Genomic DNA, 19906 nt, shown 5'->3' with positions numbered 1-19906 from the left:
TGTCCCATCTATAAGAGTATGCTTTTATGTATGTGAAAATACAGCACAAAGATATTTCAATGTTTATTGGGTAATGGAAAAATGGTTTGTACAAATAAACTTTGTTGGGCACTAAAGCACTTATAAATCAAAAAATACTAGAGTCTTAAAGTAGAATAGTTTCTTAGCTGATCAGAAATTAATTCTGAAAGAATTTAACATTGGAGTTTGACAATATCATCATCATTGTAATAATTTAAATAATTAATCAACAATATATTTACTCGATAATTAATTATTCTAAAACATCTTGACTTCAAACAGATTCAAATAGGTACATTATCAGTCAAGCCATTTAAGTTTGAATCAGAAACTTTAAGAAACTCTAGATATAAGAATTTAGAATTTAATAAACAACCATACAAGGTATGCTTCATTATTCTGAACCCAATCAAGATCTATAACTATCATCATATTGTGACTCTAAATATCAGTGTAATAGATTCAACTAATTAAACCTATTACGCTGATATTTTATTGGCACTGGATTAAATATATGAAGCGTTCAGAGGTAAAGGTCATAAGCGTCATTTCCATTAGTATGTTATATGCATGCTAACAACTAAAGAGCAATGTATTTCAGTTTAAATATTACACATAAGTATGAACTAACATGAACAACATTCTGATTAAAGAAAATAAAGCAGAAAACTTCTTCAGACATTTAATTTTCCTATTTTCTCTAAACTTTCCTTATGGCACTTACCATCCTTTATACCTATTAAATTAAATTTTTTAATTGTAGAATTTTGTCGAATGGCAATTATGTAAAAATAAATTCGAAGACAAAGTCTGTCCAAAAGGAACCACCATTTATTCACTTTGTGTTCCAGAATACAATTTTTTCTGATGACTGACCTTTCTTTGTAGGCTACTGGCTTCAAAATTAAAAAGTCCTTCCCGAAGAAAGCAAAGTTGTAATTTTAATTCTCATACTTTAATTCTCATATATTTACATTACATACAGAATTTTGACAATTCTCATTCAGTTTTAATTAAGAATTTAAATATAATACCATTTCTATTTATGCACTTATTATTGAAATTAGAAAATGAAACTTTCAAACTGATCATATCTGTTTTATACATAATAAGTCTAAAATAGGAAAAAAAGAAGCAAAATAGTTTTGGTTAACATATCTGAGCATTTCAGCATTTTGCTACACACCTAAAATGCAACTATGATGTCCTAAAAAAGCATAAATATAATTATATTTTTAACATAAAAAATAATCTAACGTCACTGAAAGACGAAGCTTTCAATAAATCTGAAGACTTACTAAATTATAAATTTAAATATGATCCTGATGATATTTTAGATAAAATGATTGTATTGTAGTAATCATATTGATATCTACATAATGAGAAATATTAATAGAAAAGAGTTTGTTTTAAACATTTAAAAACTATACAGTTTTTAAATGTTCTTAATAGTTTATGAATGTTTAAGGAGGTGAATATATCTGTCATTGTATGCATTACAGTAAAAAATATATACAATATAATTACCTTGAACTAAGGCTAGTTTCTTTCCCAAACCATAACTAACATCTATTTCTTTAGAATATAATTTGTTAGCTTTATCTTCTCCTGCAAAGCTTCTAACTGTTCGTATACTGGAGAGATTCTCCTCGGCCACAGTACTTGCCGAAGCTAAAGCATCTTGGAAATCTTTTCTGACTTTCTGTACATATGAACCTAAATATAATTTTATAGTTTTATAGTAAAATATTTATTTTAAATTAAAAAAATACTTATAAATTAATAAAAAAATATATATATAAAATAATAATTATTATTTTTTAATTACTGTAATTTTCTGTAAATAACTAACAGATTATGTTTTTAAATATTAACTTAAAAGCAGATGCAGGCAATGCAAAGATTTTATTTCTGTTCTAACAGTTTTCTGAAGAGTTCTGCTGTGAGTTACAAGCAAAACATTACAATAATTTTAATTAACATTTTAATTTCAAAAAGTTTTTACTCAAAGTTTTGTGAGGCTTGGACCTCACCTGCCAATGCAGGAGATGGGCCGTCAAATCAACGTAAATAAACGGGTGATTTGTTTTTGTGAATGGAGCCAGAGATGCGGAGAAATTGGATACTGTAAGATTTAATTGTCACATTTCTGGTCGTAGATTGCAGGGGAGATAAGAGTGACATTGATTGGAGTTTTGCAGTCACCCAACACTGAGTTAAAAGCAAAAAAGCAAATGTTTCCTCAGGGATGGAGCTGGGACCATGCAGACACAGCTGCATTCTCTCCAGGATAGAAGAAAAACACATTTTTGGTAATTTAAAGGACAATCGCTTGAGAAGGAGCATTATCCTACCCTCAGGGAGAGTGGTCCATACTGGGGGTGATAGAGGGTGGTCAACATCCTACGATCCAAATTGCGTCCCTGGCAACAGTATGGGGACCAATGGGGAAGGGGGAAACCAACAGTTTTGACCAACCAAAGGTCAGAATTTTGGGGGTAAAATTGTATAAAGGCCTGGGTTTTCAAGGACATGCGAGGTTGTTGAGATTGAGATTATCCTTGGTGGTTGAGATCGGAAGATCATCCGTGGTAGCCGACATCGAGGAATTACCCTCCTGTAGTTGTCTGAAAAAGACTGTTCTCCTGTGATCAAAAGCATCTTCCAATAGTATATGATGGGATGTCTTCACCCTGGTGCTCCTCAACCTATGAGACTGATGCTTCAACTGCACATCCTCAAAAGAAACAGTTTGGCAGCAACGAGTTCTCCTTTTGTGTCACAATTGTCAAAACTCTCCGCTGTACCTATTGTAAGCATAACCATTGTCTCATTAAATGCAAGTATCACTGCTAATCCATGTCAGTGTGAATCTCCGTGTCCAGTACTGCTACCCCATATGGTCCAAACCTCTCGCATCATCCTGACAGATTGTGAGAAAGGCAAGTACATCTGTCTTTCCCTGCAAGGCAGACCACTGTCAGGTAGTAACCTTACAGTTTTTTATACAGTTATCCTAAATGTTTTCAGGCTACTGAAAGATGTGTTCGCAGGTAAAACACTAAAAAAAAATTAACATTTAATTCCAATAAAACTAGACAGAATCCAGATAATTTCAAATTAAATTTCTCTAAAACAACAGTTTTAGAGAAATAAATTTGAATAATATAAAGAAAATGTTGAAAAAATAAAATTTAAATACAATTATTGAGATAATTGTATCATAATCTCATCAATTTGTCCAAGATGATAATTTTTCTGCAATTTAATTATTTCTGAAAGATTAGAAAGCTTTCTGATATCACCTGTCAAGAATGGCTCTATTTAAAGAACTCTTTAAATATGTAAATAATCTCCCTAGTCAAAATATTTTATACATTGAAATTATGCAAAATAGTAGGAATAAATATGAGATGATATGAATGGACTTATCAATATAATATTTAGGTGGCTGGATGATTGAGCTGGTTAAGGCATCAGTCTACTACTCTGGGAGACACGATTGAATCCAGAAAGGCAAAAATTCCAGGAAATTTTCATAGACAGTCTTTCCTGGATACGTTGAGCCCTATTTCTGATCACTCAGCCATCTCCCTTGTCCTGGCCAAATTTTTGATGAATATGCAGAAAAGCTTTCTTAGTTCCCATGAGCAACAGTAAAAATAAAACATGTTAAATTATATGTTCAAAAGTTTCTTTGCTAGCATTTTTTGTGGAGGGCCTTTCCTAATTGCTTTTTCATTCTAAAATGCTTTTTGACATGTCTTTTAATCATTATAAGATACTCATATCTTCTTTCTTATTGTTAATGGATTCAATTCAAATTTCATTGTGTTCCTGCTCTTCATAACTGTCCTTATTCCAAGTCAATTGAAAAACTGTCCTATTTTTTCATTAAAACATTGATATTTGGCCTATAAAACAGTTCATCCATTTTCAAAATAATATCATTAAAGCTGTCAAAAAATAAATGTAAGCTAAACAGACTGATTCTGACTATCATACTGCAACTTGGAAATAAAAAAAATCCATCAGAAACTGTACTTTTTTTAGACTTATAAAGTTATAATTTATTCTTTCAGTTCAATTCTTATTAATAATGTCAAATTCACAATATATTTTGGAAAAAATTTTTTAAATTGAAAATTTATAAAACAAAGCATGAGCCAAAGAAATGGAAATTGTAGAATTATTTCACCCACCAGAGGAGTGGGTGAAATACTTCTACAGTTTTCATTTGAGCAATGAATTACAGCTTGGATCTTCCAGAGTTTTATACATCAAATATCAAAGAGAGCAACAAATATAGATTCAATGCTTGGAATGTTTTGATAGTTCGAGTTGTAGACAGGCAGTAGAAGATGACACCTTGTGTTGGCTTCAGGATAAACACAGACATATTTTTGGAGACAGCTCAGCCTAGCCATTTTCAAAACAAATTGAAGTCGTCACAGTTGTTTTTTATTATATTCCCGACGTTCAATATACCGATGGCACATTTATTTAAAACATTTTTAATTTCAAAAGAATTTTTTGCCTTTAGGAATCTTAGATTTTTTCTTCTAGATTTTGCATAAACATTTTATCGTCGTATCATAATTATGGATGTAACATCTTTAACAATTTATTCTTAATAACCTTAATATATTTGATCATTAAACACTTCAGAAAAGCAAAGTATTGTCCATTAATGTACAGAACTTATCGAAGTTCAAGTCCTAAATGATATGTAATTCAATTTTAAATAAATATTATAAAATTTGAGTGATAAATTTCAAAACAGTAATTAGCATGGGGAATTTCAAATAATATTTTGGCAATTACGTCAGCAATCAATCGGAAAGCTTCTCAATATTTTTAAACATCAAAATTATAAGCAAACACCCCAAAATACAAGCCAACCTCCATAGGGCCAAATTGGTAAAAATGTCAGATCAGGTTCAACACCTTCATTGGAAATATATAAAGCCGGCCTGGCTGGCAACTGTATTAATGCGAAAAATGCTGCCAATATTTTGTATGCACGGAGGTGGTGCTGTGAGAAAAAAAGTGTGAACAACACTAGCACGTTGCTAACATTTCTACACCAGCAAATACATCGTATTATTTATTTGTGGGAATGTAACAATATTTTTATCACTTCAGTAGCATGTACGTTGAAAATTAGTTTCCAAGTTTTAAATAATTTGGAATTTAAAATAATTTTAAACACATTGTTCGAATTCCAGTTTCAAATTTTATACTGGTCAATAGCCTGATGAAGACCAAGTTTTTGGTTGAAAACGTTAGTTTTTATCTAAAGCTGTTCATACTGACACACAAAAAAAAGGTTTTTAGTGTGTTGAATTATGAGTTATTTCTTTAATATATTTAAATGTGATAAAATAAAATAATTACCATATTTTACAATTCCTATAGATACAAGAGGAATAATTGCTAATAAGACTCCAGTCAGTCGAGAACTAAGAACAAACATAAATATAATAGATCCTATTGCTAGAAAAACATTTCTTGATAACATGGATATATTTACCTAGAAAAAAAATTTTTTAGTAATGAAAATTAAGTCATTTAAAATTACCTTTATTTTAATCAATTTATATAAATTATTTATCTCACTTGGAAGAAAATCAATACTTTTGCTATATTAAAACTTTATCAAATATTTTAACAGGCAAATGTTTTGTTTGAAATGAATTTTCTCCCACTTTTATGCTTTTGAAATGCTTTCACGTACAAGTCATTTCAAGCAGTAATGTTTGCTTATTTAAATATTTTAAAAAATTTTTAATATTAGTAAAAGCATCAATTTTCTTTCAATAATTATACTGTTATGTATTTCTACATTATTTTAAATCATTTATTTATTAAGATTTTGTTGTTTATTGATTTATTTTTGGATGTTGCTCAAGTAGCAAGAGGACTGCAAGAGCCTGAGGCAAGGCTGGACATATTTATGAATTAATGGGCCCAATTAGCAATGCTTTGTTTGTTTGCATTGGACTCGATAGTATTCATCTGTCCTATTTATGTAAAATAAAGTTTCTGTCTGGATATGTGTCTTAGATGTATTTTTCCTGTGAACTGTTGAGAACTCTATAGATTTTATCATCATCATTTATATACATAGTGTCACAAAAGTCCATTACCACAGGTAAAAAGATTTTATTTAATGTTATTGACACATCTATATAAATAACATTAAATAAAGGACTAAAACTGGTTGAATTAACAATAACACATATCAATACAGCCAAATAAAAAATATATAATATACTTATGAATAGATAAATATACAGTGAAACCCACATTAACAGACACTCCCGAATAGCTGATACCGCTACTTAACAGACATTTTTACAATCTCCAGACCTTTAAACATCTATAATATTTACTTCTAAATAGAACATGCTATTAATAACGAACATCATCATCCATAACCTACCTTACAAAAACAGACACCCACAATTGCTGTAAATTTACTAAGCATTGGGGTTCAGTAGATGTTTATACTTACAAAACACACAGTCCCACCTTCAATATTATGAAATAATTAATTATGTACAAAGTATTTTATAACAAAAACAAAGAATCAGATCAAATAATCTTTTACAGGGCAAGTTTTGACCATATGTGTTGAATAAAGATTGGATTAAAATAGGAACAGGGGAGGAGGGCAAGTTGTAAAAAATCAAACAATACTCTTTATGTGTTAGAAAATACTAATCTGGTTAAGCTGTCAATCACCATTTATTGTCATACATATTAATGTTATTAAACTTCTGTCTTATTGTTGGAATTAAGTTTACAGTACAAAGAAACCATAAACTTTTCGAAGTTATTTAATCATTCAACAAGAACTGTAGTATAGTAATAATGAAAAAGAAACAGTTTTTAGGTTAAGACAGCAGAGTTTATTTGGTGAAAGATCAAAGATTGTTATAAAGGTGATTTGCCACTTTAAAATGTACGAAGATATTCAGTTTTTTTGCATTTATGACATAATTTATGTTCTTAACAGTTCTGTGGTGGCTAAAGTAATTTTTAATAAATCATTTATTGAAAAAAGCAAAAATGTTTGAAAAATTACACCTACTTGATAACTACAAAACCGACAAATCCATACATTAATTTTTATTAGTCATTTAGAATCTAAGTGACATAATGTGGTTTATGATCTGTCTTAGATCATAAACCACATTATGAATGCAAAAATACTGAATGCATTTCTTACTCCTAGAAGTGGCTAGCAGATTGCCTTCATAACACGACATTTGAACTCTCATCACCTAAACCGATCTTCATCCACCCTTCTGTTCATAATAACAGTTGCATTTTTCTTTTTCGTTACTTCTGCTCGGGTCGTTTTTGATGAATTAATAATAAATCAACTTTTATATTTTATTGTAATTTTTATGTTCCATTTGAATTATCTTGTTCAATCTGTTTACTATTTAGAATTCAATTAAAATGTGATTTTTACAGCTGAAAAGATAAATAATATACTGTTTATATATGTTAATTATATACTCTATGTATACTTTTGGTACTTTCACATTCATAATGCAAATTTGATGTTCTTGTGATTCATTGTATTCTTCACTTTATAATGACCTTGTTAAAATACAATATGATCAGCAGCATGTACTGCCGAATAGCAGATAAACTTCTCGGTCCCGACGGTGTCCACTATTCAGAGGTTATACTGTATATAATATTTTAATATGGGAAAAAAAAATCACAGATTATAATTTTTATTATTTGAAATATATTAAAAGAAATCGGAAATAATTTATAGTATTCGATGTACTCAACCTCTATTTTATTGATATTTGAGAGATTTGATAGTTTACATTTAAACTTTCAATGAACAAATTTTAATGATACAGAATGAATAAATAATGGGTTTTAACAGGGGTCCCTAAAATGGTTAATAAGGGATTTTCAAGGGTTGATTGAAAGCGTTCATCAAAAATTAGTCCAATGGGTTACATATGATAGTTCAGGATGTTATAAATCTGCACACTAACTAGACCTTTTCTATGAAAATGGTGTTTAAATTAACACAGTCTCACCAGATTTATTTATTATTATTAACTATATTGGCAAAAAAAAGAGGGAGTTGATAAAATGTCAATTAATCCTTTGGAGACAATGATTTATAGCATTTTACACATTTTTGGAATGCAACAAATGGTTACATATTTTTTATATTAAAGAAAAAGTGAGAAAATTCAAAACAAGATTTAAAGAGTATAAAAATAATACTTTAAGCATATTCAGTCATTGTTCTATATACTGTACTGTACATATTGTACAATGAGTAGTTGTAATATTGATTGAAAATAACGTGAAAATATTATATGAAGATAAAAATATTTATAATAGAAGTGTAAAGAACATAATCAAATCAAACTGACAATTAAATATATAAATTCTCAAAACTATCAAATATCAATGAAATAGAACAACTTATTTAAACAAATTAAATAAAACAAAAAAGTTCTCATTTTATACTTTGAAGTTAAAAAGAAGTTACATAGATAAGGAATAATAGAACAGTGTTATAATATTGAATTTATATTAAACATAATAATGAATGTTAACTTGAAAATAATTGAAATTAATAAAAAAAATGGGGGAAATTGATTTTAGTTGGTCTAAAACCAAATAATAATAAAATATTTTATAAAATATAACAGAATAAATTTGAAAACAAGTTTCAACATTTTGAATGTAGTATTACAAAATTAAATTATGAACACATGTTAGTATTAAACGAATATTAAAAATTTAAGACTTTTTTTAATTGAAATATCAGGCAAGAATACGTAAAGAAATATTAAACGTTACATAGAATATATATAAAAGGTTTCTATGAACATATTCTATCTTATCAAAGATCACTCACTGTGACACAATTCTGGATAACTTGTGTGTCAGATGATAAGCGATTTGTCAATTCACCTGTTCTGAAATACAAAATATGAATTTCAATTAATCTGCTATAACAAACAGAACAACGTATATGCTCCATTAACATAATATGTATAGCTGTTTATATTGTATTATCTCTTTATTTAAAATGTAAATGCAGAAGGTATTAAACTTTTTACTATTATTTTTCATTTTAGGTTTCCATTTATTTAATCTACAAAATTGAAAAAAATATCAAATTAGTAAAAAGAGTATTAAGGAAGATGTATTGAGTTTTACTAAAAGAAAAACTAAATACCAAAAAATGAAAAACAATTTGAATGATCAAAAATCTTGCATCAATTGCAATTGAACAAAAAAAAAAAGCAAAAAGCAATTAGTATTATTAGTCTTAAACAAATAATAGTAATAAATTTTTAAATTATTTTTATAGAACAAAAGAAAAACAAATACATACCTGTTAGTATCAAAAAATGCAACTTCTTGATTTATCATAGCAGAAAATAAAGTGTTACGAAGTCGCGCTACAAACTTTTGACCGGCAAGTGTAAAAAGCCATGATCTCACCATTGATGCAATACTTCCGACTAGATATATCATTAATAAAATCAGAACAGTTTCATTTAACTTTTCTGAAAATAAAAATAGTGTAATTAACCAAAACATATATTGTTACATTAATTGTTATAATTGTAATAACATATATTGTTACATATGTAAATGAAATTGGAATACTCGGAACCACCACTAGAGAGGCAGACCAGTTATAAGTATGTTAAGGACTTGATGGTATGGCAAGAAGATTATACTTCTGTTTTTAATGTAAAAACGTCAGATCCTCCATAGAAAGGCTGACGTTGATATCGTTTTAACTATGTGATTTTTCTACTTATTGTTTGTCTTTTTGTGAAGTTTTTCTTCATGTGTTTTTAACTGTTACTTCTGTGGCTGGTGAAAATGGATAAAACATAGACTTGAAAATGTATATTTTCTTCATTGTCTTAACTTCTAAAAACATATATATTATTAAAACTTTATTATTATCAAAAATATTAATGATTAATACTTTTGATAATAATAAACTTCTATAATAATAATAATAACAATTCTTATCATATTTGTTAAAATATTATGTGCATCATTCTATTTAAATTTTAAATTAATTTTTAAATAAATGAAAATATAATAATGTATGAATATATTATATTTTCTTTTATTTACAGATAAGCACGATCATATAGTTTAGTTAGAACCTATTATAAATTTTTCCAGCATTAACACACAATAGAAATTTGTTAATCCAGACCAGTTATGCTGGATTATCAAAAATGCCAGATACTGAATGTTTTTATATTTTTGAAAAATTTACTAAGTGACAGGCAATCTAAATGTTGCAGACATTGTATTAGCAAATGCACTTTAATCAGTCTAATGATGATATAGTACATAATTAACTTTGTTAAGATTGATTGAAAAGCCTGGTAAAATGTTAATAAACACATTATTGCACAAAATCAACATTCACAATGATTCATGTGTATATATTTATTTTCCAGATATGCACTGTATACTTAAGTTTCACAAAAGCTACAAACGTTGTGATAAGTAAGAAACCATCTCCATTAGCTGACTAAGGCAAATACCCAACAATGTGCAGTAGATGTTAGAAAATTAAATTTATTTATGTGTCATATAATTATATACAGGTTCAAATGGATTCCAACTCTAGGGTGGTTTATCCAGAGGTCATCTTAAACCTGACCATTGGCCAGATAATTACAAAAATATTGTGATTCGTACAAAAAATTGAGAATATTTATTACAAAAAGATTTTCTTATCACTAATCCATGATACTAACTAATACAAAGAAAGGAAAATTGAAGATAGGAGGCGAGAAGTAACAAAGATGGCAGATAGGACAGAAGAAAAGTACCCGGGTCGCACAAACATCTTTCTGTTGTCACGAGGGACCATGTGGAAACTTCTTACACACAATACACACTTCCGTCTTCTTTTCCTTGGGCCTGAGGGTTTTATCTTGTATCCAAATTGTCAGCTGCTTCTTCAAAACTTGCAACTGGTCAAATTGAATGCCAACTTTGGCTCGGATTCCTGCTCAAAATTATTACTTTACCTGTCTACTCGGGCACTGGACACTATAACATCTCTCTTCTATCATCATCCTGTCTCTTCGAGCACCAGCTCAGAAGTGGCCTTCCTTCACCTCGTTATGTCCTCAGGTAACTTTGTATATATTATGCTGGTGATTCTAGGAAGTGGCCCTCATCTCCAAGATAGAAGAATTAAGGAGATTAGAAAGTCCTGGAAGATGAAAAGAACAAAGAACAAGAAAAACGTAAGAAGCAGACAATACAGTGTGTAGCCACAATGTGCAGTATACTAGGATGCCAGATTATTATTGGACAAATTCAATTATCAGTTAGTTTTTAGAGGGTTCTGAATTAATGAACTACTATATGAGTTTTGTGTTAGTCCCAATTATAATTATATTACTTTATATTTCTTTATAATAATGTATATAAAAATAGTAGTATATAAAAAAATGTTTAAAGATTTTCAAGCATGAAAAATTACTCCATAACTATAAATTTAAGATATAGTCTAAAAAAAATAGTTATTTTAAAATACTTTGCCAAACTTTGAATTTACAGTGATGGAGTGTTTCTTCCTGCTCAAAAAGTCTTATTTATTTTGTTTAAATAAATTTTGTTTCTTAAGTAAATCTAATTGTGCTAATAGTAAAAAATATGTGTGTAAAGCTAAAACTTCCATCAATTATGCCTCTATGTCCTTAATACTATTTTAAATTATTATTGTCTACTAAGTATAATTATACTGGTATGATCAATTAGACACAAAGAAGAAGCAGTAGTCAAAATTAAAATAGTATTCATTTTCATCTGTTTTACTGTCTTATCTAAGAAATACTGTTTTAATTTTGACTGCTGCTTCCTCTTTGTGTCTAATCAATTACACCAGTATAATAAGTCCTATTAATGTACAGAAGCCTGAGTAAATGACAATAATCTAAAACTTCCATTTTTAGAAGAATGGATGTTCATTTATAATTACAACATAACAATTTTTTCTTAGTTTATTACAATAATATGTTGTAGTCTCCAAATCATTTTATGTTTGTAATAAAACAGATATTAAACAAAAAATAAATGGACAAATTGTTGCTTATTGTGTTAATGTAAAGCTTTATTCAGTATATATATATATATGTAGTATATCTATTTAAAAAAAATTAAATTATTGAATTGTTTTATAAAATACACACAAAAGTCACAACTTGATATAAAAGATGAACTTATAGAAACTGAGCTTCTGTATTGAAAATGGGCAAAACTGTAGGGTTTGTGAGTCATCTTGCTCCTCCATTGTGAGAAATTTTACTGAATAGTTGGCAAAGTCACACCACCAAAACAAAAAAGAAAAAAACCAAATACATTTAAAATTTTTTCCAGAATTACAAGAAATTCAGAAATATAAAGAAGGAGCATGAGGGATGAAGAAATTGCATAAGGAGAGCCATCCTTCTTGACTGATACTTTGCATGAAGTACTGCTATCAGTTGGGGTAAAATCTATTGGGACCATCGAGCTAGACCTAGGTCTACTAGTCCACAAATAACAATGAGTCAGCTTACAGAAATGGATTTATTTAGAACTAACAAATGCTTAGCAACAGAGGACTCATACAACCTCCTCTGTGAAGTTCCTTTTCTCTCACATGTTCCGAGTACAAATAGCACGCGTACCTTCACTCTCTGTCCCCCTATGTTGATATGTAACAAAGTTTACACAAAACTTTAATTAACAAGGAAGGTTTGATGAGAACCATAAATTCACAGTAATTCTGTACTTGAACGGGGATGTCTAACCGACAGTTACCACGCGTGAAGACAAAAATAACTCTCAAGACGATACCTCAGACACTTCCACTTCCTTTCTGATCCCTTTCACTCTGTTGTTACTTCAACCACCTCAGATGGAATTGGGTTATAGTCCTTTGCCTTTTTCCAATGTTCCGGATGGTTTCCTTCTTCCTTACACACGTGTCTTTTTGATATCCTGACAATAGCACCAACTAAGACAAACAAACAAAAAAAAGTCTCTTCCACACCTGGATCTTCTATTTATACCCCTTTCGTGCTGTCCCCGTGTGACCTTATTACGACCAATCTACAAGCCCCTTTACACACACACCTCTAAAAAGGTGGTTTGGAAAGAGAAGGTCATGTGTCAAACACAACCTACAACACAAAACCGAAAAAAAAAAAAAAACCTGATACAATAATGAACATAAAACTAACGCAAAGCTATGTACAAATTATATATACTATATATATATACATACTAAACTGAACAACAACCGATAAGTGGAGGAGTACTACAAATCGATCTCCATGCCTCCCAATAATAAGTGACTAAATATAGCCCTGATTGAAAAGAAAGACAATAGATTTTTGTTTTAAATAAGGAACAATCAACCATATTCTGATTATATGAAAAATTTGGTAACAAAATTGTGCATGTGATAATTAAGAAAAGCACATTAATAATTCACAAATAAATCTCCAAATTTAATTTTGATATTATTAATAAAATGTAAGAATATATAATGTTTAGTGTAATACTACGTTCACACACAATCCATGACTCGCTTCGATCTCGATTTACCTACAATCTGGATTACACGCGACGATAAAACTGACATAACTATGCAGTAAGTCACGAACACCAACAAACAAAATGGAAGTTTTAGTTAGAAATAAATACAGTACTTTTTCTTGCCATTTATCTAATAATAGATAGATGTCATCGTCTCTCCAAATACAGTATCTTTTTTATTTCTCTGTCGATAGCCCAGCACATGTTCTGCCACCATCTTGTATTTTCTCGTGCGCGTGGGATTGTGAGATCGCTCTTATGACTGGATCTAGTTTCAAGAACTCTCTTGAGTCAATCACGATTGAACCTCGTTTCAGTCAAGATCGAAATGGTCGAGGGAGGTTGCGCCAAGGCATAGTCGCCAATCTTGGTCACAATCTAGATTAAAATGCTCGGTGCAAACAGGGTATAATGTTTTTAATGTGAAATTGTGAATACTTCATAGAGAAATAATACATTTGAAAAACAGTTTAGTTGCTTATCACTATGTACCGTATTTACTCACATATAGGACGAGGTGTGACTTTAAAGATCAAAATAAAGAAAATTAGATTTATTAATACAATTCTAATTTCGTTTAATCATAAGTAAAATATCAAATGAACATAAATGCACACATTGTCCTGCAAAAATTACTGGCATTTTAAACTTTAAGAAATAATCTTGTAAAATTGACAGCATAATTTGTTCATGTAAAGCTGGACAATCGGAAACCTTTTTTGCAATTTTTAACAGTTGAATCAATTCTCCATCAATTACACTTATGAGTTTGACTTAATTCTGATTTCCACATAATCATCTGTTTTCAAGTGGAAATAGATTAAAATTTACATCATGTTCCTGTGTGGTTTTGGAATTTCAATCCAGAATTCAATTCAAAAGCTTTGCTTTTCCTATTGCTATTCATCTTCACTCCTGACAATATACAAGAACGATTCAAACGACTCAGATAAAATACTTATGTTTTTAAATACAAGAGGGTAAGCATCCGGTACAAAATGTGAATACACGGTTCACAAAAATTATTTGCAAAAATGCAAAGAATCTTTCGCTTGCGTGTATAGGACAACCTAGAAATTTGAAGCCGTGATAAGTGAATAAAAATGGTATTTCGTTAAGCATACTAAAATAATCACTGTTATTTAAATAACCACTGAATTATTTAATGAAGGTATCTACAGTATCATCATAAAGCAGTATCATTAGTTCTACTTAATTTTCCATTCAACAAAGAATACCATTTAAGAGAAAAGAAAATTCAAATTAAGTACTGTATTTGCAATAGGAAAGCATTACAAATTATAGAAATTTAAAATATTAACCAAAATTAACAAAAGAATGGTACTTATTTAATTTTATTCAAACAACAAATATTCTATATTATTTCTTATTCAATGTATTATTTTAACAGTTTCAAGAATAATTGTAAAAAAAATGCATCAAATATTAAATTTGATATTTACCTAAAGATTTCTGTGCAGCATCAATCATTTTTCCAAAATAGAAAGGAGCTATCGTAGTTGTTCCACTGGATACTAATAATGCTAAAGTACCAGCAAAAATTAAATTCATTTCCTAAAATATATAATGTATAATTTTATTTCAATTGTCTACCAAGAGAAGTTAAAAACAAATTATAATATTACAAATATGTTTACACTGAAATAATTTATAAAGTGGATATTATTAGTATAACTTACAAGCATTAGTACTAAAGATCAAAGTAATTATAATTGCTAAAAACACAATTAACTTTTCAGAAAAGCATTTGAAGAATTAATATTTAGGCAGAAATTAGTTTATTTTGCATCTATGTTAAATATGATTTTAATAGATAAATTTAACATAACTGAATTAAACTGAATTATAACTGAACTGAATTATATATTGCACTAACTTAGTGGAGTTAAAAGTGAGAAAGAAAATTATTTAATAATACATAAATGAAATTTTCATATTACTTACTGGTTTAACAAGAAGAAATAATCGTTTTAATGTCACCGGTTTTGGATCTCTTGGTGTAACAATTCTGCGTAAAGTTCCAAGATGTCTCAAATTAAATGGATAAATACTGATGCTTATTAATTTACATACAGATAAAACTACAGTCCAATATATTAAAATAATATAACTAATATGAGGTAGAACATAAGATGCAGAACGAAAATAATTTAATCCAAGCCAAATTCCTTTAGTAACAGAATAAGCAAAACACCCTAAATATAAATGATAAATAATTAATATACATTAATATAAAATAATAAATTTATAAAGACTAAAATATATTTTAATTACCTATACAAAGAAAAATAATTAAAATAACTACAATTTTCTTCTTTTTCTGTAAACTTCCATTAAATGGGCTATCCAATAACAGAAGATATAAATGTTCTAAGTAGTCAATGGCCACGACAAGAAATATTGCTTGAAATGTGTTTATCAAGGCTAAATCAAGCACCGATTGTGTGAAATGAAAGCTGGTTATGTTTTTAATAAAATATGTCCCATGACCACCTGAAATAAACAAAATACATTATTACTATTATTAAACTTAAATAGATATTTATACAGCTTTACCACTAATTTTCCAGCATCTCTTTTAATTCGGATAGATAAGACAAGTGGGCACTTTAAATTTCTCTGATCATCAGATTTGTTCACTGAACATCCACAGATGGCATTAGGCACATGTTCATTTGGATAATCTACATTGAAGTTATTGGGAATCCATCTATTCTATGCAATTTTTAGCTTATTTTATATATACTTAATCCTAACTGTAGCATGTAAACATGTAAATATTAGCAGTATCAAATGTAAATACCAGTTCAAATTTAATATATGCTTAATTTAATTTTCTAGTAGTCCAAAGTGCTTTAGAGACACAGTAGGCATATAATTAGTGACCCAGGATTTTCTGTTATTTTGCATGATCCTGACTGATCTGGCAAAATTTTGGAACTAAGTGTACCAAAAAATTGATAGGCAATATGTATAGATTGTCTTTTAAAAATAGAAAGAGGTGCTAAGCTATAGCTTACTTAGCTTATAGCTTATACATAAATCCAGCTCTACTACAATCAACTAAAAAATAGATGATATAGTTGCTTACTTCAATAATGCTATGTTTAATTTCTCCAAAAGTCTTTAGTTTAATAATGTAGAGTTACATAAAAATAAAAACTTGTATACTTAATGCTTGTATACTTATTAAAAAAAAACCCCTTTATTATCTCAATTTAAAAAGTCATTTCAAATATCTTTTATTATATTGGTACTGTATATAAAAGCAGCCTCATTCTGTATTTGCCAATTATCAAATAATTGCCTTTCACCAAAGTATTTGCCGAAGTGTTTACCATTTGGCAAGCACATGCGATTATTTGTGAAGCATCGATTTGTTGTGGAAATTATGAATGTTTATCTGAGATTTGTTCCTTTTGATTTGGCACACTATATTTATACTAATAAAGAATGGGAAATGGCAAATATTGAATATCTACAAAAAATACACTTACGTAAAAACCAGATAACCGGAGTGGTTAGTATTCGGGTTGCAAACGTTTTCGTAGCCTCGTCTAGGCTCTTCTTCAGGCTTTGTAGTAATAAATCTACGCCGATCGTTGAATTTCGAAGAGCCTAGACGAGGCTACGAAAACGTTTGCGACCCGAATACTAACCACTCCAGTTATCTGGTTTTTATGTAAGTGTATTTTTTGTATGAATTTCCGGTGTGTAAAGAAGATTGAGTATTGAATATCTGTCGAGTGAAGTCACGAGTAAATCATCCACATTACTCAGTAATGCTGTTTGCTCAGCATTTGGAAAATACTAAATGTGTGATTCCACCTTAAAATAGAATCAAAAAATTTTCAAACATTATAGCAGATAGCATGATGTAGGTGCGTATGGATATAAATTTTTCACCTAAATGTAAATTCAGAAAGATTTATCATCGTGATTTATGAATATTATTTTATTTTACTCATCTTTAAAATTTGAAAAAAATTAAAATGACATATTTTTTAAATTGTTAAAGTATTAACTGCTATTTTAAAATAATTACGTATTTCTTTAATTAATTATTGACTTATCATCAGTGAATGTTTTAATTGTTTTACATAATTTTGCAGAATGTAGCAAATAGTATAATAAAAGGTTGTCGGTGGGAAGGAAGACTGTTTTGTTCCCGACGATTGGACGTAATAAAATTGACGATGATTTAGTTTCTTCTATACTTTTTAAACTGTAAAATGATGTAAAATAAGATGATTGTAAAATGATGTAAAATAAGATGATTATAAAATGACAATTTTGTGTAATTTAAATTGTTGCATCTCAATTAATTATGCAAATATATAATTAATAAAACCAACCACTGCCGTATGTCATCGGGCTACATTACGGCATACGGCAGCAGTTTGCTTTATTATTATAATGTATCGGGTTTTTGTATAGTTGTTTGTTTATAAATATATAACTAGTTTTATTTACTATTAATAAATAAAATATAATAAATTTAGAGTATATTTTCAAATAAATTATTTTCTTCATTCAATTCATTAAAAAACTGAAAATTTCATTATTATTAACAAAAATCTTACCAGCAAGCCAAAGACAAATGCAAACAATCCAATCTATAACTATAATAATTTTGAAAATTGTCGAAAATCGTATAACAGGAAGCACATATTTTACATCTGATTTCTCATCTTCTTCACTAATGTCTATTTTTTCATCAGTAGATTTTCTATTGATAGAAAAATTTGTTTCTTTGTCCATTTTCTGTAAAGTAAAATAATATTAATTTTCAGATTTATAGTAAAAATGGCTTTGTTATAAAAAAATTATGATAAATTTTTTTAATTAATAAATAAACAAAGACAAAACATGAAGACATTTATTATTTCTTCCAATTCTGTGAATATATTTAAAATTTTTTGTTATGTAATATCTTCCAGGAGTATCTAGTCTTAGTGAAATTTTAATAGGTCAAAAATATAATAATAATTACAAAGATAATTTACTGTACTCATAAATAATGTAAATTATTGAATTAAAAGTAATAACATGATTCCATACATTTGAAATCTTAAACATGGAAATATTGCATGTTTTGGATGTTTTTATATACAATGATATCTGCTAAGAATAAAATTTGTTGATATTGTGATGAAAATAGAAGTTTTACTTTATTTCATTTCAGTTTGTAATTCTCATCTGAAGCCAAGATGGCTGTCATTCTTAATCAGTATTGCATGTCCTTTTGATGTTCTGCAATACACTTGCTCAAATTTCTTAAGTTGCCTCCAACTTATGTTAGAGTATTGATTCCTTGCTTTAGTAATGGTAGGCTACATACATCTGAATTTTTAAAATTCTTTAGTTTTCCTTCATCTTTTTCTAACAACATTTTGTCACTTTTAATTTGTTGTCTTTCTTCTTAACTATGCTTCATCTTATCATCTAAATACTCCTTGTATTTAACACAAGTAGCTTAAGTTATTGATGGTAGTTCTTTACTTACAATAACTAACTCTGGCTCCAAATGTTTAAAGCACTTACATTAAATTCATTAATGACATGCATGTGTGAAAATAGAAATAGAACAAAATCGAATGCAAAAACAAAAATTGTTAATTTTGACAACGGGCCAAAAAGGAACAAGTGAACAGTATAATCTGGTCACCTGTGGGTGTTAATCCACTGTTCTCGAGCATTACAGGACAAAGACAGAGTCAAAGTGTAAGAGCATGAAAATTTAATTAGTCAATTAATTATCCCAAAGGAGGTACAAACACATCAAAATAACACAAATGCACATTTGCACAAAAAGTTTCATGTGTAATACATGAAAGGCCTGACAATAGTATGAAAAGTCCTCTTTTGTTCCAGAGATTAATATGGTAGAGCTTAAAAGTTGAAATTGAGTCCCCACTACCTTTCTATCTTGTGGACTTGAAACTGATTTGACGATTTTGCTACTACTATTAATTTAGTCCCTTGTACCTTCATTCAATATTCTTCTATGATCCTTTTTTTCTTCACTTGGCTATTCGTAGCAGGCCCCCCTTTCTTCCTCACTCTAAACTTCACTCTCTCACTCCCTTCTTGAAACTCTACTACCCTCAACCCTTTTCCCCCTGAGGAGCCTTTCAATCACATTGGTCCTTCCATCACAGCCAGGGTGGGAAATCTCACAAGGTGTAAGACACATGTTTATCCATTGAAGTCCATTAATACACAATTT

The 19906-nt window shown here is 28.9% G+C and overlaps 1 protein-coding gene across 5 annotated transcripts in view; it reads right to left on the bottom strand.

Annotated features, from left to right (window-relative positions):
• Positions 1-19906, bottom strand: part of LOC136976603 (uncharacterized) — a 51065-nt gene that overhangs the window by 18372 nt on the left and 12787 nt on the right. For 4 of the 5 annotated variants that reach the window (XM_067271937.1, XM_067271936.1, XM_067271935.1 and 1 more), the window contains exons 2-9: positions 18261-18441; positions 15952-16170; positions 15622-15872; positions 15120-15231; positions 9416-9590; positions 8933-8993; positions 5419-5554; positions 1549-1737 (exon numbers count right to left, since the gene is read on the bottom strand). In XM_067271937.1, the coding sequence (XP_067128038.1) occupies positions 1549-1737; positions 5419-5554; positions 8933-8993; positions 9416-9590; positions 15120-15231; positions 15622-15872; positions 15952-16170; positions 18261-18438 (1321 nt within the window). In that variant the 5' untranslated portion in view covers positions 18439-18441. The remainder of the gene's footprint in view (positions 1-1548; positions 1738-5418; positions 5555-8932; positions 8994-9415; positions 9591-15119; positions 15232-15621; positions 15873-15951; positions 16171-18260; positions 18442-19906) is intronic. The other variant, XM_067271939.1, reaches the window with a different exon arrangement.

The sequence above is a fragment of the Centruroides vittatus genome, unplaced genomic scaffold (genome assembly GCF_030686945.1).
Source record: "Centruroides vittatus isolate TY-2023 unplaced genomic scaffold, ASM3068694v2 contig_409, whole genome shotgun sequence".
Taxonomy (NCBI): domain Eukaryota; kingdom Metazoa; phylum Arthropoda; class Arachnida; order Scorpiones; family Buthidae; genus Centruroides; species Centruroides vittatus.
This window is presented reverse-complemented; position numbering and strand designations above follow the sequence as displayed.